This window comes from Symphalangus syndactylus, chromosome 11 (genome assembly GCF_028878055.3).
Source record: "Symphalangus syndactylus isolate Jambi chromosome 11, NHGRI_mSymSyn1-v2.1_pri, whole genome shotgun sequence".
In the NCBI taxonomy this organism is placed as follows: Eukaryota; Metazoa; Chordata; class Mammalia; order Primates; family Hylobatidae; genus Symphalangus; species Symphalangus syndactylus.
In genome coordinates, this window is record NC_072433.2 from 22,180,224 (window position 1) to 22,205,326 (window position 25,103).

At 43.9% G+C, this 25,103-nt stretch overlaps 1 protein-coding gene and 1 non-coding gene across 3 annotated transcripts in view; both read right to left on the reverse strand.

Annotated features, from left to right (window-relative positions):
* Window positions 1–25,103, reverse strand: part of ZFHX3 (zinc finger homeobox 3) — a 316,950-nt gene that overhangs the window by 35,785 nt on the left and 256,062 nt on the right. Inside the window, exon 5 of one of the 2 annotated variants that reach the window (XM_055233177.2) lies at window positions 11,100–11,180. In XM_055233177.2, coding sequence (XP_055089152.1) covers window positions 11,100–11,180 — 81 coding nt within the window. Of the gene's footprint in view, window positions 1–11,072; window positions 11,181–25,103 lie in introns of both variants that reach the window. The other variant, XM_055233175.2, reaches the window with a different exon arrangement.
* Window positions 3,240–3,299, reverse strand: LOC129457895 (U7 small nuclear RNA). Its single transcript, XR_008649436.1, has one exon. It is a non-coding gene; the product is annotated as a U7 small nuclear RNA (small nuclear RNA).

Here is a 25,103-nt window from a genome sequence, read left to right on the forward strand (position 1 = left end):
CTGTCCAAAGGAGCAGAATCTGTCTCAACATCCAGCCTGGTGAAGTTAAGAACCTTCTATTCAAAACACAGTCTTATTCTCAGGAAATGCAAGCTATCTGGCTCCCATATATCCCTAGAAAACACCTACCCCCAAAAGTAGAATATGCCTACATAGGTATGGCAAGACACAGAGGTTCCATCAACTTCACAGACCTTTTGTTTCTAAAAAGAGTTTCAAAGAAAATTTGATTTATACTACACATAGGTATAAGAGTTACTCAGGGAAAGGCTATTTTTCTTCTCCAACTTAAATATGAACAAAATAGGTCAGCACTTTAAAAATCCAGCAGCTCTTAGGTGTTATTATTACGATTTTACTTTTTGTTTGGAAATAATTATAGCTTCACAGGAAGTCGCAAGAACAGCATAGAGAGGGCCCATGTACACTTCACCCAGGTGTTACTTATTAAGCAGTTTAGATAAAGATTTCCAGGTCTTCAATCACTCTTCATCGTGACCCTGCCTCTCCAGCTCCCTCCCTCCCTCTCTCTCTCCCCCACCCCCAATCTTGCTTACATCTACCAAGACTTAGGGCCCTATGCCTGTCATACACCTTTCCTGTCCTTTAGGAAAGCTCCATGCCTCCCTAACCCAGCAAGGGCTCAAAACTTACTGTCTAGTTAAGAAGTGGATCTCAAAACCTCACGCTTGTCACTGAGATCGCAGCCTTGAGGTTCAGCAAATGCCAGAATGTGTCAGACTCCCAGGCAGGGTTCATTAAAACACATATTACAGCCCCTGCCCTAAGGTTCTGATTCAGTAGGTCTGAGTCAGATAATGTGCATTTCCAGTAAGTTCCCAGGTAATGCTGATGGTCCAGGGACGACACTTTGAGAACAGCAGTCACAGCCAAGGCTTTGTGTAATAGGTAGGAACCACGCTGCTTTGCGGTCTAACTAGAATTAAATGAGAGGGCCCAGCAAGCATGGGCCAATCTGTCAGTCCACTTTAAATGGCTCTGATGACATGATACTCTCATCTAAACTCAGGGATGATAGGCAGATTTGGTCTCATAGCCTAGATGTTCTAAAACATCCTCAGGCCACCTGTTTACTCTAAAACAAATGCAGACACCTTCAAAACCAGAAATTCAGAAGGAATAAGCTCCACGTGTTCTGTTAGCAGCGTAATCCAGAATAAGGACAGACTCCCTTGTTTACAGAAATCTGTTTCTTTCCACATGTCCTGTCCTGGAGAGCCTCTGTGAAAAGAGGGCAAATACCTGTGGGCTCCTTCCACCTTGCAGAAAGAGGAAGCATCTTTTTAGTGCTGGCTTCCCTCGGCCAGGCACCTGCAGGCCTCGGCAGCTGAAGGCCCTCTTTGCTTCAGCCCTGGAAGGATGCACAGATCTATGCTAGCCCCCATTTGCACAAGTCAGCAATCTGGGAATGGGGGTTCAGGCACCATTCTGTGGGGCCTCTGCTTTCTCTGCAGGAAGCAGCCTCTCTGACAGGCTCTGGAAGCCTCAAGGTGGGATGGTGGGCACACACTGACCGGTGGGTGCTACTGCTTGCTCTGCATATTTTGGGAGAAAAATAGTGCTAAGCCCTACATCAGAGACATCAATCTGTTGCACTAATTCCTTGCTGAAATATGCATAAGGCTGCTTAACCACACTGATTTGAGTTCCCAAAAGGCCATTCCACATTTCAGTTTCAAGACACCTTGCTCCCTCTGTGTCAGGTTTGCAAATGAACCACCAGTCAAAACAGAGCCACCACCTGGTTTAGACCAACATCAGCTGTTGGTCTATTTAATAAATTATAGGCATTGGACTGCCACCGTGAGCCCGGCTCATGCCAGGATTTGGAGGCCTGCTAAATATTCCTGATTTTGATTTTGACCTGATTCCTGACTTTGAGGTACTGAGTCGACCTGCCTGTCTTTGGCCTCTTGTTGGCTCCCCCAAAATATGCTGTCTTCCCCTGGCATAGCTTCCTGCAGGTATGGCCATGGTATCTTGTGAGGATGGGTGGCCACAGTCCAGGGACACACTAGAAGGTCTGCACTTATCACGCTTCCCTGTGGCTTTATTACAGGACTGTGAAGACAACCAGAGCGGGAAGGAACCTCAGAGACCTTTGGACCAACAGAAGAAAAAGCCCAGAGGTGCAGGACATAGATCAAAACCAGTCGCATGCAAGTCATTCTGGGATCCGGCCAAAGTTAATTAACAGAGGCCCATTCAGTCTCCACCGAGTCAAACGATAATTAGGTTAGTTAGGGTCTCTGAGCCCCAACACAGTCTAGACTCTGAGAGACTGCAATATAACAATATTTTTCTAGTTTCTTCTCCATTCCAAATCTATCTTCCTAAAATACTAAATTTTAAGAGTCAAAGTGAACTTGTGAACATAAACAGATAAAATGTGGGTGTGTGTCCAGAATGGTGACAGACACGGAGAACTGCTGAATATAACTTATTAGAACCTTACAAACCGGCCTTCCCTCATGATCCACCTAGGCTTTCTTTTTGCTAGTCAGGTTCCACAGGAAAATGTGAGAACTTGTACTTAGGGAAGAAAGACATTACTCAGGTCCCTGCAAGGGTGGAAAATGGGAATGATTCTCCACTTTCCCCTCCAGATTTAAGCACTACAAAGACTGTCAACATCTTCTCTTGGCATTTTGTACAGTACAGAGAGATAGACACCCTACATTGTGTAATGTTTATATTTAATATCAGTGCTGCTTTCTGTCTCCATTGAGTTCTCACATTCAGCTCACTCACAGCGCTCCAAAGGCCTAGGATAAGTGACCTGTGTGAAGGTGTGGGGAGGTGGTTCTGGAGCACCTTCAGCGACTCCTCAGGAACTGATGTTTCTTCACTTGTTTGCCTAAGGCCAAGTTCTCTTTACCCGAGGGCATCATTCAGCCCCCCTTGCTAGGTAATAAAGCACAGTACTTTGTAGCACTGGTCACAGTTGGTTCAGATCCTGGTTGTGTGACCTCAAGCATCCTATCTGACTACACTGAGCTTTCCGTTTCCTCATCTGTCAATGGGATAACACTGTCTACACATGGTTTCTGTGCCACTAGCCAGAGATCAGGCATAGGATACCTACCACAGAGTCTGGCACACAGTGAAAGCGCAAACATTTGTTGCTATGGTTTCTTTTTTAGAAGGATTGGGAATAATACTGGTGGGGCTATAAAACCATACAACGAGGGGAGAAACTTGTTTATTTTTGCTTTTTTATGGGCTTTCCAATGAAGAGCAGAAAGCCTGCTAGACAAATTCTAAAAGCTGTAACACTGAAACTTGGTTTTTAAGACAAGCAAAGACACCCTAAATTTGTCTTTTCTCTATACCAGGATGAAACAATCCTATTAACCCATGTATTTAATGTCTACAAAGCAGAAAGTAGAATAACTTGGACTTAAAGGTACTTATGTCATGCTATTTTACCAATTGATTGTTAATGAAACATCTAAATAGTATTAAGCACTTGCTAGGTGCTGGGGATTACAAAAATCATTGGTTGCCACATAGCTCCTAACCATAAACAGCTGACAAACTCTATCTGACAACAAGAGAAGCATAGAATTTAAGTTCTCCTCCTCCAACCTTCCTATGAGTAGAGGAAGTGATAATGTTACATGTTCTTTGGCTTTATAATGTAGGAAATATATCTGACTCAGAAGGCAAATTGGGATTTGACTGCAACTCTGACACCCAAGAGTTCCCAATCTGTGAGCCTTAGTTCTCGAGGCTGCAAAATGAAGGCAGCATTGGACCCAAGAAGAATATGAGAACCTAATGAATGTGCTCTAATATCCCCCACAGAAAGGCACAATGGTATTTTTTTTTTTAACAATCATGATTATAATAACAGAGGTACTTTCTCATTGGCGCAAAAGTTAAAGCTGGAACAAAGCAGGCAAGATTAACATGGCCACTCTGTAAGAATAATATGCAAATCTATAAGGTATTTTCTACAGTGATGAACAATGATTTGCTCCTTAATCTACATTTTCACTGCCCTTTATCTATACCTTGATGATAGTTCTCATTATACTGTGTCATAATTATGTGATTACATATGACAACACTTCTAGAAAGTGAGTTCCTTTTTTTTTTTTTTTTTGCATGTCCTGTACCTGCCTTAGATATTTGTCCAAGAAAATATTTGTTCAACTGATGTGGTCCCTATCTCTCTTATGACTTACAATATAAATTCTCAAAGCCAAGACCTTTGAATTAACTGGAATTCGGGCAAGTCCAGACATACACCACAGCCTGTATCTATTTTGGCTTCCCAACATAAAAATAGTTCATGATTTGTTTTCAGTTGTGAGACAGAATTCCGCCTGCAGTGACTTTAAGCAGCCAAGTATACTGAAAGTGGCCTGGAAAAAAAAGAGTGGGGAGTGAGAGAAGGGGGTACAAGCTGACTCTGGAAAAGGTGACACAGTCATACAATTCCCATCTATGTGTGAAAACATAAAACCAAAAACGATTTCCATTGGTAGGACTGTGAACCACAAAGGGGCCATGCAAAATGGGCTCCCAGTATTCCCTCACATGCACCCTACTGCAAAGACAAATTTACTTTTGGGTGAGGTGGAGAAATGAAACCAAGTACCGGAAAGATACAGAGTTAGGCCAAAATGATTTTTGTAGAGGTATGGTGGTGGTGAATGGCCTGGTTTCTAGTCACCAACAGGGTTGGGATATAGGTGGCCACTCAAAGGCACCCATGTGAGTCTCCAAGGACTCCTCTGTTGATGTCCTCATCACACTGCCTCTGACAACACAGTGTGTCTGTCCCAAGAACACAGAACTAGGTAAGGGCATATGGTGCTCTGACATTCTATCAAGAAAAGTAGGCTTGGTGCTGCCTGACCTCCATTGAAAAAGCCTTGAGCCTTTTATCCAGGGTATATTAACTAGCCACAGACAAGGGAAATCTTGAAAAGTTATCAGCATTCCAACTTTAGTAATTAATATGCTCCAAGATTCTATACTGCTCTACAACTGTCCCTCCTCCCGGTCATAATTTATGAAGCTCCAGAATTGTTAATAACCCATTTGGTCCAACCTGCCACTTTACAGATTTGGAAACTGAGGTCCAGAGACCTCAGGTCACGCAGGTGACCTTAGTCGCAGAATTAGGCCTTGAACCCAGGGCTTCTGACTCCTACGAGTCCTGTATTTTTCCTAACACGTTTCCCCTCAGCACATACCTTCTTTTGTCTTTAGAGACTCAATTTGGAAAAAAAAAAAAAAAAGTATTTTTTCAGCCCCTTTCCATTCTTTGTCACAGATTATATTTCAGGCACTAAGTTCCCCATACAAAGGCATCTCTATTTATACAAAGCTGTAAACAACAGGGAAAACAGGCGGAGGGCTGGTAATAGATTTGCACCAGGATGTGCCTGACCTGCTTTTTTTCAACCTCAGTAATTAGAAAGGCAGCAGGTCTGCAGGAATTATTCATATGCAGCAGGAGCCATACACTATACATTTATGTTAAACATGTCAAATCCGATTGAAATCATGCCTGCCAGCACCATATTTCATAAACATACTTTTCCCTAACAGTCACCCAGACTTTGCCAGCCCATTAATACTTCCTTTAATAGCAATCTTCTATAGATTCAAATCAGGGACGCTCCACTGCACTAATTGCTGTGTTAGGTGAGCATCATAGATTTAAAAAAATTAACAAAGTAAAATCCCTTCAGGCCAATCCTTTAGAAAAATGAAAACACTCAAACTACCATTCTAACTCAAAAATTTACAAAAATATAAATATGAACGTCAGTTAGGGATTTTTGAAGCATTATTGTGGTGTCATTTCAAGCTGAGCTATTTCCCTGCATCCCCTCCAACCCGCATTTTTCAGAAGCACCAATACCCTCTGGTCATCTTGTCCCAAATTACCTTAACTAGACTCAGCCTGGTGCTCTGTGGCTGGAAACCATGACGACTACTGGAATTAAATAACCATCCTGCTATGATTCTTTGCCAAGAGTTCAATTTTTCCCCTAATTATTGGTGATAAAGCATCACATTAATTGTCTATCACTTAACTTATTGCAATTAATGATTAATGGGATAATCACTGCATTAATCATTGCTCAGTTGCTGACACGGGGGGCTCTTCATTCGAGAATACACACATTCAAATCTATGCTGGTAAAAGTGAACAAGGGTCATTTTCATGTTTCAAAAGAGAAAACCACAAAGTTGGACAGTGGCAATGGCTGTGCATTAGGGAAGAGAACAAAGAACCTTCTTATACCCTTCATTGGCCCACAGGAGCACATCGTACTTTCCTTGACAAGATGTGCCCCAAGGGCCTGTACATGTGCTACCACTCACCCTCTTGGAACTCTCAGGCAGTTGGGACTAGTGGATATCCCTTGTCCGTGTTTCACAGAGGAGGTACCTGAGCCGAAAGAGGCCAAGTGCCTCAATCGAGGTCATCTGCTGGCTAGTGGGCTTCCTGACTCCAAATCTAGAGTCTTTCCACATCACCATCCTGCTTTCAGACTGACCACAACGCCAGCTCCTTAAAAGATATATATCCATGGTTGATAATCCAGTTCATTTTGAACATCCTGGTGGTTGTCGTGTTACTGTAATCACTGTACAATGTCAGGAGACTGCTACTCCTTATACTTAGACATAGATGAAAACTAGATCTAATGATCAAACTGAAAATGATCCTTCTCTGAGAGATGGTATATTGATAAGAGCTTGGGCTCTGTCCTAAGTTAGAATAAGTGGAAAAGCCAGTGTGTAAATCTGAACCTGTCTGTATACCTTTTGGCGACTTGCTAGAGTTTTTTACTTTCCTTTTTTTTCACATCATGGCACACACAGAAAATGATGGCAAATTGGGATAAACAGATGAAGCAGGACCTGCGTACCTGTGAGCAATTCATGGCATGCCTGCTGGGAAGGACAGGTGTGAAGCTCTAGAATGGTGCCTGGCACAGGGTTAGAGCTTTATGCAGCCTTTATAATTAGCAGAAAGTTGCTATACCTATGATGCATTCTTTCAGGGTTAGTTTTGTTCCTTTGGGGTATCTATAGCTGCACATGTGGCTATTTAAATTTAAATTCATTAAAATTAAATATCATTTAAAGTTCAGTTCCTCAGTGGTACCAGCCACACTTTGCAGGCTCAATAGCCATATGTGGTAAATGGCTACTGTATTGTTCAGTTCAGATGCAGAACATTTCTATCTGTACTGAAAGCTCCATTCGACAGCACTGATCTATAGTAATATCGGTCTTACGACTACGGGCATTCCTGAAATCCCCAGAAGAATGTTAGATTCCCTGAAGGCAGGCCCTATCATCTCATTGAATTTGTGATCAGCGGAACTCTGCTCAGTGCCTCGCATGGGGTAGGGACTCAGCCATTGATCGTGGAATTGACCCAACCTCGGTTCAGATCACTATCTTGCTTGCTGTGCTGCCACCCGGGGTAAAAGACCTGACATCTGAAGAAAAGAATCCCAAAGAGGAACCCCCAAAAAGGAAACCAGGAGGCCCACTCCAAATGTAGAAATAAATAGCTAAAAGTGTTCAGTAAAGAGTACCCATTCCTGCAGCAACCCCAAAACTATAAAATCAATAGTGAGAAAATGCCAATTATCCAGGCCCATCTGAAATATTATTAATCTGCATCATGAACAGCCACTAATCAACATAACAGATTGTGAAATCACTATTTATTTACTTGCCAGGAGGACGCATTCCCCATCACATGTAATCAGATAGGAACGGCTCAATTTAGGGAGAGAATAGAACAAACGTAGATTTTTTTAAAAATATAAAATAATAAGGATCCAGAAGAAAGCTCAGAGGAGGTTGCTGGCACCTATATCGATTCCAAGATCAAATCGGCCCAAGTACCTTAATAAAGCCTGTCATTACACACTCAGATACTATAGACAAAATTATGCTTCGGATCAAAAGAGGATGATTTGCAGGAGTCGGGAAAGAATTTTCCCTTCTCTCTTTACTACTGTGCAGCTGGCAAGGTGCATCTCTGAGTTATTCATTCAATCACTCATTCATTCATTTTCTCTCTGTCTTTCGGAAGTAAAGATTAAGTAGGTCTGTTGCTTGAATGAATGCATGAGAAAGTGGAACCTTATTAAGGACATTCTTTTTTATGGTGCTCATTTGACGTCTTTTAGTAGTCTCCTGATTGCCTAGCATGTCCACTAGTGCTGTGAAGACACACTCCCAATGAATCAGAAACACTCTGAACAAGATTTAATTGAACTGCTCTCAACAAAGCCTGCCCTAAACTGGTTGGAAGGATTAGAGAGGCACATATAGAGTGGCTATCATAGGGCAGCACATACAGTAGGGGCTTTGCAAATGGTGGCTCCTGTTTATTATTTCCGTAGTGCCCTTAGCACACAAAATACAGGAAACATATGCACCAAACATCATTCGCATGATTCCACTAAATCCTCGTATGTTGCTCCTCCCTCAGCTCAAAATTCCCAGGAGCCACATGCTGCCTTGCAACAGAGGACCCAAAGAGAAACTGCTATCAGTTTTCCTCATCTTATATATCACTAAACCATTAAACAAACAAACAACTTACATAGAGCTTACAACATGCCAAGCACTGTTCGGAGCGTCCCATAGTCAAATAATCCTCATAGCAATCCTACAGAAATAGGTACTATTTTTAATCTTCATGCGGAAAATGAGGCACAGAAAGGTCAAGGTACCTTGAGTGGGGTCACACAGCTAATGAGTGGCAGAGCCAGGATTAGAAATCAAGCACCCAAATCGTGACAACAAAGACAGATGGCCCAGAAGGTCACCCAGTCTTCAAACTGTGTTTGTGAAATCCTTTTCCCCAGCTCACCTGGCAATCTGTTTAATTGCCGTGTGAACCATTTGTTTAGCTCTCATTCAACGTTGAGGCAAAACTTGGGATCTTGGTCCAGGCAAAGCCCCACAGGAGGATACGTCCCCCACTACATTCAAGGCCTTCCTTTGAGCACAGATGTGCATCCTCTACTTCTTGGTCCTACCTTACACATCCTCCTAGGGTGTTCGGCCGTAACCCTCATTGTTTTCTGGAGTTCAGGCTTCTGGACACCACACAGGCCAGTCTGAAGGGGAATGCTAAGCATGGTGGACAGTAGAGTCCACCTGGTGTGCCGCCCATTCATTCGGCTGCAGTATGGCCCTGTCTGTGTCTCCCAGGAAATACTTAACAGTGGCACATCGCCCGCCCTGCGTATCCCTCCCGATATTTGGGAACTATTGTACTATCTATCTAATTTCTCTTTTCTAGGCTGAATGACCCATTTCTTCAGCCTCTTCTCAAAGGCAATATTTCTCAGCCCTTCAGTCACTTTCATTGCTCTCTTCTGGCCTCTCTCCAAGATTCTGTATCTTGTTTAAATAGTGAAGGCCAACACCAAACATGATTTAAGAACAGTCATGCCTGAAAAAGTAACAAAGGCCCAACGAATACGGACTCCAGAAAGTAAATATTTTCTCAAAAACAAAAGTATTGTAATATTAATAATGGTAGTAAGAATTAGGTTGACCAAATAAAATCATTTTTGTTACCTGTCACATCATTTCCTCTTATTATTTTCTAGAAGGCTTAACTGTCCCTAAGTCTTCTCTGAAGTGACTTTCCTCCTCCTCAAAAACCCTAAGCTGTTTTAGTCTCAGCTCTTCTTCCCCTCAATATAGAAATCTTATCATCTTGAGAAATGGCCGTTCTCCTTCTCTCAACACCAGGTTTTCCAGAAATAGCACTTCCTGTCTTGGCTTCTTCAATGTCTTCTGCTTTGGGTAAGATGTCCCCCTGCCTGCTTGCACTGCTTGTCTCCCCTTTGGGTGGATTTCAGCATGTGAGGGCTCACCCTGGGGGAGGGGGAGGACAGGAAGAATATGCAGGGCAGGCACCACCTGTGCAGGGCCCTGCCCAGGCTCCCAAATGCAGGACAAAGACCACCCTTCACTGCTGACTCCCTTAGAAATTTTTTATTTTTATTTTATTTTTATTTTTTGGTCACCCAGGCTGGAGTGCTATGGCATGATCTTAGCTCACTGCAGCCTCGACCTCCCTGGCCCAAGCATTCCTCCCACCTCAGTCCCCCAAGCAGCTGGCACTAGAAGCGTGCACCACAACACCTAATTTTTTGTAGAGACAGTGTCTCGCCGCATTGCCCAGGCTGGTCTCGAACTGCTGAGCTTAAGCAATCTGCCGACCTCAGCCTCCCAAAGTGCTGAGATTACAGGAGTGAGCCATTACGCTCAGCTAAGAATCTTTTTTTCTTCCCCCTGAGGTAGAGTCTCACTCTGTCACCCAGGCTGGAGTGCAGTGGCTGGCATGATTAGGGCTCACTGCAGCCTTAACCTCCAGTTGAGAGTTCAAGTGGTTCTCCCACCTCAGTCCCCCGAGTAACTGGGACTACAGGTGTGTGCCACCACACCCAGCTAATTTTTTTTTTTTTTTTTGAATTTTAGTAGACACAGGGACTCGCTATGTTGCCCAGGCAGGTCTTGAATTCCTGGGCTCCAGTGATCCTCCCACCTCAGCCTCCCAAAATATTGAGATTACATGAGCCACTGTGCCTGACCCTTAGAGAATCTTGAGGCTAAGAATCGGGGGTGACCCTGATCAAGTTCCACATGACAGATCCCTCCACTGGCCTTGGGAGCAGGTGGGACCAGCGACTGGACCTTCAACAGAGGAAGAATGACATCAAGGGCATTTTGGTGAAGAGCCACCAAAGAGATGTGACCAACACCCAGATGCCCTTGCACACAGCTTGGCACTTACCTGGATACTCAATAAGCAAGCTGGCTTTGGTGCCACTTAAAAAGCTTAACCATTAAAAACTACAGTATAATGTAGTATAATAAAGAAGAATAAAGGTGACTGCTCAAAGAAGCAAACGAAATCTCCCTCCCACTCATCCTTTTTCTGGGCAGACTAAGGATACATCCGCTCCCTGACTTGTTAGCTCCATTCTTCCAGGGAAGGAAAGAATAGAAGGCTCAAGGGCAGCCACGCACACTACCTGTCCACTTGCCCTGGTCTTTCTCGCCTCCGCCCTCTTGGTCCTTAGCAAGCTCCTCTGGATCAGCAGCTGTTTCACTGGGTCCTTCAACATCTTCAATGGCTTCTTCTGAAACAGAAGAAAAACATGTCAAGGGTTAAAAATAAAAAGAAGATGAAGGACTTTTGGCCCCTGTTGCAAAGAACTGCCAACGACAAAACAGACACCAATGACTCGTCCCCCTTCTCTTTCCAGAGGCCCCTGGGAGGCTGACTGTGCTAAGGATATACTGAGGTGTGGGTAAGCAGTGGGGACTTTCCTTCTGGGTAAACAGTTGGTATGAGGTTGTGACTCACTTCAGATGTGTGGCCATTAGGTATTTCCAGATAGATTCTGAATGCTTTGCTTGAGCAGTTCTAACTGAAAAACCAATCCTGGTTGAAGCAGTAACTCCACCTGAATCCCTGAAGTTGCATGCAAGTCTTTTACACTTGAAAATGCAAAACATGGCCACCTGTTCACTTCATGCCTAGCTCCATTCCCAGAGCCTCCTGGCACTGGCCTGGACCAGCCCCAATCACTGACCCCTCACAGGGCTCACAGTGCCTATGCATGTGCCAGAGTGTGTGGGAGTTGTTGGAAGTCATTCAGGTTGCGAAGAGTCATAGAATATCAGTGATATGAGTTCATCGGTTTGAAGAGTTCCAGAAACCAAATGGCATCTTGTGAGCATGCCAGGAGGCAGTGGTGGGAAGTGAGATTTGTAGAGTAAGGGATAAAAATTTGTAACAGAGTCATACACTTTCTTTTTGAAGCAATTCCATCCTTCACTCACTATGGGTTTAAAACTAATGCAGGAAACCTCTCTCCAGTTCAGTACACAGTGCTACAGTGAAGGCAGAATGACGGCTGCCAATGCTAGGCTGCTTATGAAGTGAAATGTAGTTCGGCCAAGTGGGGAAGAAGAGAATAAGATACTCTAGATGCTGAGGGAAAGAAGGGGAGACACTTCTCTCTTGCTTTCCTGGCCCTCTGAGTCATTATCCAAAACAAGCATTCAGTAAGAATGGGCTAAGGGAATGAATAAAGTGGACAAACCAAGGTGAAATAATTTTAATAAAGATGAAATTATTAGGAGGCTGTGAAGAGCACATTTTCTCAGGTACACAGGCGTGAGGGCAAGGATGCCCACATCTGTCAGTAGACCAGACTCTAGCAAGGAGGTACTGGGTCTGGCTTAAAACACTGGATCAGGCCTCTATCCAGCACCACCAGAGGTCTTTCCAACCCCAATTCTACTTTTCAATATTTTAAAGTATCATGCCTTCTGACCCTCTAGAAAACAGCCTCTACCCCAATGCTAACTTTTCAGTTTTTCTAAATGTCATGCCTCTGACTGTCTAGAAAACAGCCTCTAAATGTATCTCATGAAGGAGGTAATAGGAGTACAAAGTAAATTGGTCTCAAAGGGTTTCTAAAACACTGAGGAAGAAGATGTCTATTTAGAATCAGATTGTCTTGACTCAAGAGACGATGGAGGTCCAAGGTCTGGAAAACGGAACTAGTGTCACGGAACGGTCTTTCTTCCTTACCACCAAGAGGGAATTTATGAGGCAGTCACTGGGAATACAGGTGAAATACGGTACTGTTTATTTTCATCTCCAACTCAGGATTCCATATATAATTTCTATGTCTCCTTCTTTGTCTCACTGCACAATAAAGTCAACATCAAGTTTCCCTACCCTACCCTTAGTTCAAACAGAGAAAAATCAGGCAACCACCGCTTGAAGTCAATCAGATATAGAGCCCCACATTGACACCATACATCATTTAGTACAGTAAACATGTATAGGTGTCAGTAGAGTAATAACAAATTACACAGCGTGACACAGGAACTGTCTTCATTATGTCCAGGTGGGATGTTCCGTGCACATTTTTAGGCTTTCAATAAAATTGTTCAACACTATAATGATAAAATTCATCTTTGAATGGTGATACCAGCATGCAGTCAATGAATATTATTGCATTGGGTCTACGCAGATGAGCTAGGTCCCTTAAAGGATCCTTATTTGTCCCAATACATGCTGTGATACAAAATATCTGTAGTGTTGATACATTTATGCCTATTGTTCCATTATTGGAACACTAAGCTTGTGGGAGTTATTTATATCCTACTGCTCAAGGTCATCGCCAAGGCCTGATTTTTCACACACAAAAAATTTGCAATCTCCAGCATAAATGGGATAATCAAATTTGATTAGGCAAAGAGATGGCTCAATGGCCTCTCATCTCTAGTGCACACATATGACCACCTTAGATGGGGACAGTCTGATACCTATAAACTACAGAACACCCTGAAATGGTGATGAGCAGTGTCTGAAGGTGCTGCTCAGCAGACGTGGGAAGGGATTTACCCACTGGGGGGCCATCTCCAAGCCAGCACATTATACAGCCTGCAGCTATCACAGCAGAGCGTTAAAAACTCACGGTCACCCAACACTGACCCCAATTCTTTGAGCCTTACCAAACAAATCTGTTAAGAAGCTAGAGACTGTAATGTATAAGCAGATCATTGATGCATCAAGCATGGAAACTGCATGTTGCTCTGTGAATATTCCTGGAGCTGTCATTCTGTGAGCCCACTTGGGCCTTTGCTTTCTTCCCTCCCTGCCCTACTGCAAGCAGAAAAGGAAGGCGGCTGAGTTCCAATGAGAGGATCAACGAAAGAGGTTATTTCAAGAACTTATTTTGCTTATCTCTTTTTTTTAAAAGATTTACAAATCAAGTCCTCTTCTTGAGTTCCTAGGTTTAATATTATCATTTGTGATTCATTCACTAAAAGACTGTTCTATGCGTGGTAGAAGAAGAAATGATTAGGAAAATCCTGGATAAGCCAGCTCCCTTTCAAGGGGATCAGTGTCCTCAGTCCCCCACCCTCACCTAAAAAGCAAGTCCCATTCAGCCCAGCCAGCTCATCCCTGCAGTTCCAGCCATGACCTATAGGTGTCGCCCTCCGCATGGCGAGGCCCGGAAGGGCAGCTGGCTGCAGGAGGCAGAGGAGTCTGGACCGCCTAACCTGAGCATGTGGAAATAATATATGTCTTCAAGTGAACTGTCTGGTCCTGGAGAAATAAAATAGGACATTCATAAGCAGTTACACCATCTGTCTTTATACCATCATCATCAACAGCAAGAGGAAAAATAGCTCCTTAAAATGGATGAAAGCCCAGGCTGACAGTAACCGGAAAACTGTGAGCTCTGAATACCAATAAAGGTAGAGAAATGATTAAAAAACAGAGATGCAAACTGAAAATTTGTCTGGACAGCTCAGGCCCACGATGCTTTGCAGGCAGGGTGTGTTTTATTGGTTCCGAAAGCATAAAGCAAGCTGCTTACCAAGAGCCAGGCCTGGGGAAGGGCTTGGTCTCCCCACCCTGGAAACACGTGGGAACCAGGGGCAAAATGGCATCCCGCTTTGAAACAGAGATCTGCGTCCACACGCTAAGCTCCTAGGGCTGTTATCTAGCCCTTGTTCTCTTTAGGAATGTAGATTTGATACACACGTGCTGGAGAATGGAGGGGAGGTTTTTTGCTTTTTTCCCCCACAGATCATGGATTGCATTCCCCCCTCTTCTGCGAAGTCAGTGGTAACTGGCTGGGTCATTATTACAGAGGCTGCAGATTTTTTTCCCCTATAATATTAGCTACTGACAGATGGTGGGACCAAGTGAAGACCTGATGGACTGATGATCGGTTTTATCGGAAAATCCTGTCTTTCCTACAGAAAAAGAGACCAAGACACATAACAGCCACTGTGCCATTTTTAAGGCTGAAAAACAGACAAATCAAAACCATCTTCTCCTTCAAGCATTTAACGGTATTTCCGATCCCAACCAGAGCACAACAGGAATGCTTTCCCAAGGGCGTGGCCAGGACCTGGGAGAGGAGGTCATCCTCACTCCCCTAGTCCCGCCCTGGTTCTGGGCAGGAGGTAGCAGGCCCAATGCCTCCCAGACAGCTCTGTTTTAGAAGACACCAGAGAAGGTGCCTCTAAAACCCCTACGGAAGCCCACAGTAGCCTCAAACTAGAGCACCCCCTCCTGTATGTGTTTTCATGTTAAAGAGTTAGGGAAATAAAAGCAAATATTGGAAAACTGCAGTGTCTTCCTAGGGTCCCTTCTGCCTTTCATTTCCATGTTCAACAGTGACTGAAGGCCTTTAAAAAATCTCTTTGGCTGGGCATGGTGGCTCATGCCTGTAAATCCCAGCACTTTGAGAGGCCGAGGTGGGCAGATTGCTTGAACTCAGGAGTTTGAGACCAACCTAGGCAAGAGAGTGAGACTCCATCTCTACAAAAAATGCAAAAATTAGCTGGGTGTGATGGCACACGCTTGTAGTCACAGCTAACTCGGGAGGCTGAGGTGGGAGGATTACTTGAGCCTGGACAGTTGAGGCTGCAGTAAGCCATGACTGCATCACTGCACTCTAGCCTGGGCAACAGAGTGAGACCCTGTCTCAAAAACAAAACAAAACAAAACTCTTTCCATCACCACCTCCTTTTTACAACTGCTTCTCCCAGATAGCACTTACTTACTAGTGCTTGGCAAAATCCAGCCTGCTCATCACTCCGGCCTCCTGATTAAGTGCAGAGCCCTCAAGTACAAGAATTCCAGCAGATAAATACCTTCTAAAGAGGAAAGCTTCCTAGGACAGCTTCAGTTTTTAAGGGGATGATACCCTAGTCCCAGACAATTTCCCTTCAATCAAAGTGGTTTTGCTGACCACAAATGCAAATTGATCTCTTAATATATCTTATACTTAGCATCTTGGTAAAGGTGACTGCACAATTCCCCCATCAGTGGTGAAATCTGCTCCCAAAGGAGGAGAGCGTGCCAACTGGCAGCCCCATGGGAATTTGCACCAATCTTATGAACGACCTGGAAATTGGTGCATGAAAGCAGCACCAGGCAGAAGCCATAAATAGAGGTGGCATCACCACAAAGTCAGCATTCAACCCTGCAACCTCACTGTACACACTCCCCAAATGCGTCACCCAAGAAAATGTTCCAGTTGTTTAAAAAAAAAAAAAAAAAAAGTACTATTTTCCCAAACAATGGGGGCCGAGTGACGTGTCCACGGCAGGTATTCTACAAATCACTTACAAGCTTGAAGGAAGGGGAGTCAATCAACGATTAAGACTAGTCCCTCTGTTCCTAACTCTTTAACACGATAATGCAGATTAATTCAAACCTTCCCCAAACCTGACAAAGCCCCCATAGTGCCTCGGTGTGACAGAAATTTGGAAATTCTCCTAAGAATCAGGGTATCTGTACCCGAGGCTCTCACATGATCATGTTACTTAAATAATACACCAATCTGTGATCCCCGAAGAATGAAATTGTTCTTTCCTTTTTCTTTGGAGGCAGCGATGTTTGAGGGTGGGGGTGAAATAAAGTGCGTTTGCCTGTCGGCAGGCTCAAGAGCTGAGAAACATTAGCTGTCATGAACCACAATCAAATCAGGTTTGAAATATTTAGCAGTGGCTTGGAAAATGCAGCAGTGCAGCTCTGACAGGCGAGATGTGCACAGACACCCACTTTCCATTATAATGGAAATATCAGGCCTGTTCTGAATATGTATAACCCAGAAAAATGTATTGATTTTTCATTCGGCATTAAAAAAAATGAAATAGCCTGCAGCTGTCAAAAGCCTTTTGTTAAAAGCTCATCTTTCCTGGAATGAGGTTTACCAGAAACAAGTTTTAATTGTATATAGGACCTCTTCTTTGAAAAACAAAATAACCAATCTGCTTACTTTGAAGATAGAGTTAAAGCTTTTCCTTTCTCCATTTTCAACCTAATTAACCCAAGGACGACCACTGAAAGTAGGCAGGAAAGGCGGGGTACACTCTGACCATCAGGGCTGACACGGAGGGTGGCAGCTACAAGTGGCGTTTGCTGGTGTCTCTGTGGTGGGTGGAAGGAAGGACTCGGGGATATATCTCGCTCTCTTGTTCCTCTAACTCCTGTGTAGGTGCGGCATCCTGAGACTCATTGTATACCCTGGCGAATCACTTGTCTTCTTTAAGCCTTGGCTGGCACAACTGGAAAACGAGGGCAGAACACTCTAGCGTGTCCAATCCTCTTGGTATTTTGTTATCAATGGGAAACCTCTACTGGCTGCAAATATTCTACAGAATATGCATACTTTATTTTGCAAATACAGGTCAAATCAAATCCCACAATATAAAAGATGACTACTAAGGCCTAGACCACTTATTTCAAATAAAATCGAGTGCATTATAATTCTGCTACAATAGAAACTTATAACAGAATACAATCTGCAATGCTGATGGACGGGCAATTGTGTTGCTCCCAGCTTGTTACTTCTACTCCCGTCTTCTCTCTCCAAGCCAGAAAGGAAGAGGCTAGTGGTGGTAATCTTGGTGGCTACACCGATGGAGGTGGGCCACTCCCTATGCCATTCTCCCTCTGTGACTTTCGAGCAAGTAGAGTCTCATCGAATAGTGACCAGAAGTCCTGCCAGTGACTGTCCATGTGCCCCAAGCTATATCCTACCTGTACCATGACAGCCAGACCCAGAATGTAGCAACCTACTCTGCAACATCCCAGACACATCTCAAATATTTACTCCCTGGTTTTATTCCATGGTGTTCTTCCAGCCCTGACAACCTGGCTAGATGCCCGAGAGGTAACTTCCAAGCGATTAGGTTTTCTGGGTAACAATGCCCTGCCTCGGCAATTTTCCCTTAAATCAAGGTGGTTTTTGCTTACCACAAATACAAATTGTTCTCATCACACACCTTACACTCAGCATCTTAGTAAAGGTGACTGCATGTTCTCATGTATGTACACGGAAAAGGGAATTTACCAGTCTCCATGAAGTCCTCTGTGGATAATCATCCAAATTAAAAAAAAAAAAAAAATACCAACCAACTTTGCCCATTCCATCTTCCACTTCTTAGCAGAGTATATACATTTACTGACGAAAATGCCAGATCACAAAAGGAAGGGCCTGGGATCCAAACCAACACTGATGAGTGGGACATCTTGAGCTCACCCTATGGTAGTCAAGGCAGGAAACCTCGAAGGGGTGAAGACTGAGTTGCAGATGTGTGTGGGAGGGTGGGGGCAGGGGAAAGCAGGCAGGGGCTCTACAGCTAGAATTTACTCATCAGAAGTGTAATATTTTCCCACCTTCTCAGGATGTCATTTCTTTTCCAATGGGCAAACTCCAGTGCATGAATAAAGCTCGAGACATTCATGCCCATTTGCTGTCTGCATGGATGATGAGCAAACGGGCCTCCCACACTCCTGCGGGCCTCTAGAAGCTGCCTCTTCGGAAGGACCCAAGTGCACCAAGTCAATGGGACAGAGTGTGGGAAAAACAGAGGCAGGTCTCCCTCCAGGGGCGCCATTGCCTTCATCCTTTTCCATTTTCTCACCCACTTAAGCTCTCTGCCATGCGAAAGACCTTTCTCCACCTGCTGGACTAAACAGTCAAGAGGTCAGCCTAATGCTCCTACAGGTAATTTTCCCACCCTGGTGGCTTACCAAAAAAAAGTGGCCACACTGCTAACAAACTTCTAGCTTGTTTTAAACAAAACTGCCTTCTGAAAGATGACAATGACACAAACAGATTTCAGCCCTCTAAAAGTGGAGAGGATGGAGTTCAGGAAAGAAACTGGGGTCATGGAAAACTCAGACATACACCCTGACTCCAATGATGATTTTGTTTTTTTGAGACGGGGTCTTTCTTGGTCACCCAGGCTGGAGTGCAGTGGTGCAATCATCGCTTACTGTAGCCTCGAACTCCTGGGCTCAAGCGATCCTCCTGCCTCGGCCTCCTGAGTAGCTTGGACTACAGGCACATGCCACCACGCCTAGATAATTTTTGTATGTTTAGTAGGGATGGGGTCTCACTATGTTACTTAGGCTGGTCTTGAACTCCTGGCCTCAAGTGATCCTCCTTCCTTGACCTCCTGAGTAGCTAGAACTACAGGTGCACTCCACCATGCCCAACTAATTAAAAAAAAAAATTCTAGAGATAGGGGTCTCGCTGTGTTGCCCAGGCTGGTCTCAAACTCCCCGGCTCAAGTGATCCTCTTGCCTTGGCCTCTCAAAGTGTTGGGATTACAGATGTGATCCACTATGCCTGGACCTACAAACTCTTTTTCACATGGATCCTTTAAGTAATCATTTTACCACAAGAATTCTTTTTACCACTAGATGGCCATTTACCAAATACACCTGGGGCCACAGCGCCTGGAGTTTCTGGACAGCTTGAAAGGTGGTGGAGAGCTGCCAGCTTCCATGGGGGCTGCAGCAGGGAGGCCCTGCAGGAAAACCCCACACTGAAGGAATTCAGCCTCCTTACCGCCCCCACCCTGACCCCCGTTCCTGTCCCCCACAACCACCAGCCCTGTTTTTTGGCATCAGGCTGTAAGAATCAACACTCTGAAAGCAACTCTGGTTATTATTAAAAATGACTAATTGGAGAATAGAGACCATTTATGCTTTTGTATATTTGAAGATCTTACCACTGTTTACAGAAACAAGAAAAATGGGGATTCTGTGGCAAGAGGCAGCCTGGGAAGGGAGGGCCAGGCTGCAGCCTGCATGTTCGGCCCCTGCTGGGTAGAGTGTGGCCCAGCTCAACAAGAATGCAAGCCTGGGGGAGCCTCTCCATTTGCCTTTTTACTTTACTTCACCTCCAACTTGAGCATTGACAGGAGAGAGCCTGTTACGAGTCCAAAGTGGCCAGGGCCTATTAAGGCCTCCCCGAAAAAATCTCCCCTCTTTCAGCCGTCCCTCCTGTGGGAACAGCACAGAAAGCCAGGGCATGAAGTGAAAAATGCTGCCGTTGTGTGGTGAGGGACGGGTCCTGCCATTTTTCGTCTCCCAGGCAAGGCCACTTGGCCATTTGAACAGTTTGTCAAAACCACACAAGAATTACGGGGGTGGGTGGGGGTCAAGAGAGGAGAAAAAGGGAGGAAACGCCTAGAGCCAGTATTGCAACAAGTTCCATTTATCTGTGTTCTTAGCAAAAGCACCTGGGTTGCCCCCTGCAGAAATCCAGAAAGGATAAAAGTAAATGTGCGGCGACAAAGCACAACGGAACGAAATATGTCGCGGACTCGCCTGGTGGCTATTCACAGGAAGATTTTTTTTTTTTTTTAATAACTGAAAGGTGTGAGTTCCAGTTTGTAAAATACAAACCCAACCCTGAAACACTCTCGGAATACACGCTAAGTAAGAAAGCTAGCTATGTCCCAGAACTCTGAAGTAAATGGAATTCAGCAGGGATTAGTTCCCTCGGATTTCTACAGAACCATGATTGTTGCTGTTACTTTCACACATGAAATGTAAAAAAGGCAAATTCCCCGAGCATGTCTGTAGCAGAGCGTGATGTGATTGTGTTGTCATTTATGGGAAATAATCGCAGGCCCATCTCTCCCTTCCCCCGCCCCATTTTCCAGTCCAAATAACCATGAAAAATTACACTTCAATGTCAGCGCGACGACAAAGGAGGCGCGCTCTCTGGGAGCTCAGCGGATTTGCAGGGGTTTTTCCTTTCTTTGGACAAAAACTACCTTCAATTGTACTTCATTTAAAACGTGATCTAACAAATGCATTTTGACAAGGTCTTTTCTCTTTTTCTCCTTTCTTTCAAACACTATTTTACACAGTTTAACCTCACACCAAACTGGAATGTTCTAGAAAGAAGGGGCATGCAAAATAGAAGGTCCTTGATACCAAGAAGGGTGTCCCCCATCTCGTTAAAAACAAAGTAGTCAAGAAAAATGATTCCGACCCAGTATGCTACTGAGAAAGAGAGGAGGATGAGAGAGAGGAAACAGTAATGTCTTAAAGACAGAAAATTTGATAAAGGCCCCCCCACCCCAAAAAAAAGCTGGACTTGATAGAAAGAAGAAGGTCTTGATGGAGTATTTATTTGCTCATCAGAATTAACCATTTTGTGGATTCAGAGGCATCATCTAAGGTGTCTAGATTTATGGTCAGAATTGGGGGTTCATGACAATGTGGGGGGATGAAGAAGGGGAGCTTCCCTGATGGGGTACCAGTTCCCTCCTGTCCCCTTCCTCTGTAGGAAGGGACATTTTTCAACAGAGCAGATCTGCCTGAAAGCTTTTTAACATTCCAGGTGTGAGGCTGAGCAGTCCCTACAAGCATCTGTCTTTCAATAACAACCTGCCGGAAATAAACATGCTGGGAGGGGAGAAGACAAGATAAACACACATGAGTGATAGAGAGTAAATTAAAAAAATTTAACAGTTTCCATTAAAGAAGACTGGTATCTCCTTCTGAATCAAAACTGACTTGGCTTGTCAGAGAGAGATCTTATGCTTAATGCAAAAAAAAAAAAAAAATCTGTGTTTCCTTATTTATTTGTTATTGGAAAATATTGGAAATATATGGATGAAAAAAAGTCAAGGAGGGCCTGTAAGTGTACTTAAGCATCTATACACAAATGAAGGTGTATGGGAAATGAACAGGATGTACCAGAAGTGATACTAAATGATGGTGATTAGAACCTAATGGGTATAAGTGAAACCTTGTGGGATGGCTCTCATAACGGGAACGTCAACGGTGATGGATGCAATCTGTACAAGAACGACAGCCAGGGAAGGAGAGATGGAGGGGCGGCCACGCAGGCCCAGGGCATTTGCAATGCTGGGGAGACACAGTTTGACAATACCAATGGGAATGACGGACTATTTGGGGCAAACAGAAGCAAAAAAGCAAACAGAAAAAGAAAGAGGTAAACATTTTGTGTCTGACCATCGAAACAAATGGCACACAACAGAGAAAAATAAAACCATGACTCCAGCGGTCTGAGTCACATGAGGATACAAATGAGGGACTTGAATTCCCTGTTTGCCACCTTACTCTGAAGCCCACAGTGTCTGAAGAATCTCTAACCTATTCAGAAAACAGCTTCGCCCTTGCGAAGCACAGAACTCAGGCAGAAATATGAGTTTACTCCCACCAGCGGACAGCAGAATGAGGAACTGACTGTCAATGAGCTTGGTTTTGCATGATCATAAGCCACTAATATGCACAGCTGGTAAAACAAGCTGATTCATAAAAACAAAGCAGAAACAAAAGGCTTACACTTTCCAAACCAAATCTGGGGAACAGAAATCAGGCCAGCTTGAGGCAATGTTGCACCCAGAAAAACACCAGCTACATCTGCTCTCCCTTGGCCAGACCCAAGCATATACAAAGGTCACTACGTATTTACAGGTTGCACATTCAAGAACACAATGCTAGAAACAGGTGTGAACACTGGGAGTGGCCAAGAAAAGACCCTTACAACTGCAAGCATCCTGGGGAGCCTTCAGGTGCCTACCACGAGTTCCCTGGTACCAGCGGAGAAGAGCCTAACACTGCCAGAAGCCAGACCCAAGACATTTCAAGGTGCATCTACACGTGGAAAGTCAAAAACTGGGCTACTCTCCAAAAACCATCCAGTCCCCAAGCATTCAGTTTGAAACAAACAGGCAACAGAAGCAACATGTTTCGGTTGACATTTCCTGGGAAACTGCAAAGAAAGTGAAGCAGGAAGCTGAGGTACAGAGAAAATCCAAAGGTTTACGTTCAAGAGCTTTCCTCCATTAACAGCGGAAAAAGCAGACGGAATGGCTAACTTGTTGTCATTTTTAATAGGCACCTCGTACAGCTATTCTGTGTCCCAAGGGAGAAGGAATATTAGATCCTCCTCCTCAGTTTTAGAAACTTAGAAAGTGATGCCAGTAGCTGGATCCAAAGCCTCTATTTTTTTAAAGTTTGGATCCTGTACAACGAAATGGTCTTTTGCTAGGGTTTAACAAAATGCCACCCCCACATCCCTTTCACAATGATTTTAGCTACAGCAGCGCCCCTCAAATCTCCCACAGCTACTAAACTGCCCTGTAGACTCAGCCTCAGGACTTGCTGTGTATCTATTTAGCTTTTCCTCCTGTGAGGTGTTTCTCAGACCTAAGAACAGGCTAGCAACCCTTGAAAAGCAATACATTCCATTCCACAAATGTATACAGCAATATCTCTCAAGGCCCAAAAACACACAGTAATAGTCATCAAGACAAACACCTGAACAAAAGTAATTTAAATTCTAGACTCACACCCCATCCCGTTTAGTGGTGGGAATATTCGAAAACAACAAATACATGAAACCGAAGAGAAAGAAAATGTTGCCATGAGATGACAAAGTCATCAGGGATCAGGCAGAAGGTGCAGTTTAGTGACAGAGTTGGTACTTGACACAGAAATAAGGGATCTATAGAAATTTGTAGCACACAATTACATTTTAAAGAAATAATCTGGGATGCTGAGATCCTTCCGTGTGCACACTGCAGTTGGAGGAAGCAACAGAAATCCGCTGACAGCAAAATCCTTACTTCAGACTTCCCCAAACTTTCAGAAGTGAGCAACTTGTTGTTGTTTTTTTTTTCCTTTTTTCTTTTTTTTTTTTTTTTATTATTATTATACTTTAGGGTTTTAGGGTACATGTGCACAATGTGCAGGTTTGTTACATATGTATCCATGTGCCATGTTGATTTCCTGCACCCATTAACTCGTCATTTAGCATTAGGTGTATCTCCTAATGCTGTCCCTCCCCCCTCCCCCCACCCCACAACAGTCCCCGGAGCGTGATGTTCCCCTTCCTGTGTCCATGAGTTCTCACTGTTCAATTCCCACCTATGAGTGAGAACATGCGGTGTTTGGTTTTTTGTCCTTGCGATAGTTTACTGAGAATGATGTTTTCCAGTTTCATCCATGTCCCTACAAAGGACACGAACTCATCATTTTTTATGGCTGCATAGTATTCCATGGTGTATATGTGCCACATTTTCTTAATCCAGTCTATCGTTGTTGGACATTTGGGTTGGTTCCAACTCTTTGCTATTGTGAATAGTGCCGCAATAAACATACGTGTGCATGTGTCTTTATAGCAGCATGATTTATAGTCCTTTGGGTATATACCCAGTAATGGGATGGCTGGGTCAAATGGCCCTTTTTTCTTTTTTTGAGACAAGGTCTTGCTCTGTTGCCTAGGCTGGAGTGCAGTAGCACCATCTCAGCTCACTGCAGCCTTAGCCTCCTGGGCTCAGGCAATCTTCCCACCTCAGCCTCCCAAAGTGTTGGGATGAGAAGTGTGAGCCACCATGCCCAGCCAGCAACATTTCACAAGTGAAATATAGAAACTGGACAGTGAGAGAATCAGGAAAGGAAACTCGAAACAAGTAAAAGGTTTTGCTTCACTTTGTAAGGCCAAGATTTTAGCAAGGAAGGGTAAAACAAGCCAGAGGTGTGAAGATGAACTAATCAAAGGGCAGTGCAACACTGAAGATGAGACTGCCCCATAATTAGAAAGAATAAAGTAAGTGATTCTTCACTTACCAAGCAACATCTTCAAAGAGGAGGAGGAGGAAGGGGATTTAGATGGCAACCAAAGAAAACTTTCAAAAAAAAAACCCAGGTAAGGTTGTATCTTAAAATTAAATATATATTATGGTAGGAAAAAAAAACAGATCAATTTCTGTTGAGAAGAGCTAGCCTATGAGTTGACTCAACTACTAAAGAACTTTGCTGAAAGGTTAAAAAGAATAGGAAATGTTCCAGGAGAATGGAAATTAAGACAGAAAACAGCCTTGAAGACAGGTAACTTGAAGAATGGAGATATATAAGCAAGAAAAGATAAAAGGGATATTGGATTAAAAATCTAGCTGTGTAAAATTTAGCTGGATACAATTAGGATGGCAAAAGCAGAAATTTCTTAGGTGTTCTAGAAAATATAAAAAGGATAACTAGGCAGAATGGTCCAAACACAAAGAGAGCATAAACATGAGGACAGCAGATTTGGGAAGGAGGAATGAAGGCTGTTCACAAAAGCCTGGTCACCAGAAGGTTCTACCTGTGTTTTGAGGTATGTGGCGGAGCTGACCACAAGTACCTCAATTTTACAGACTAGGAGACCAGGGATTAGAGCAGGATAGGGCTCCAAAGC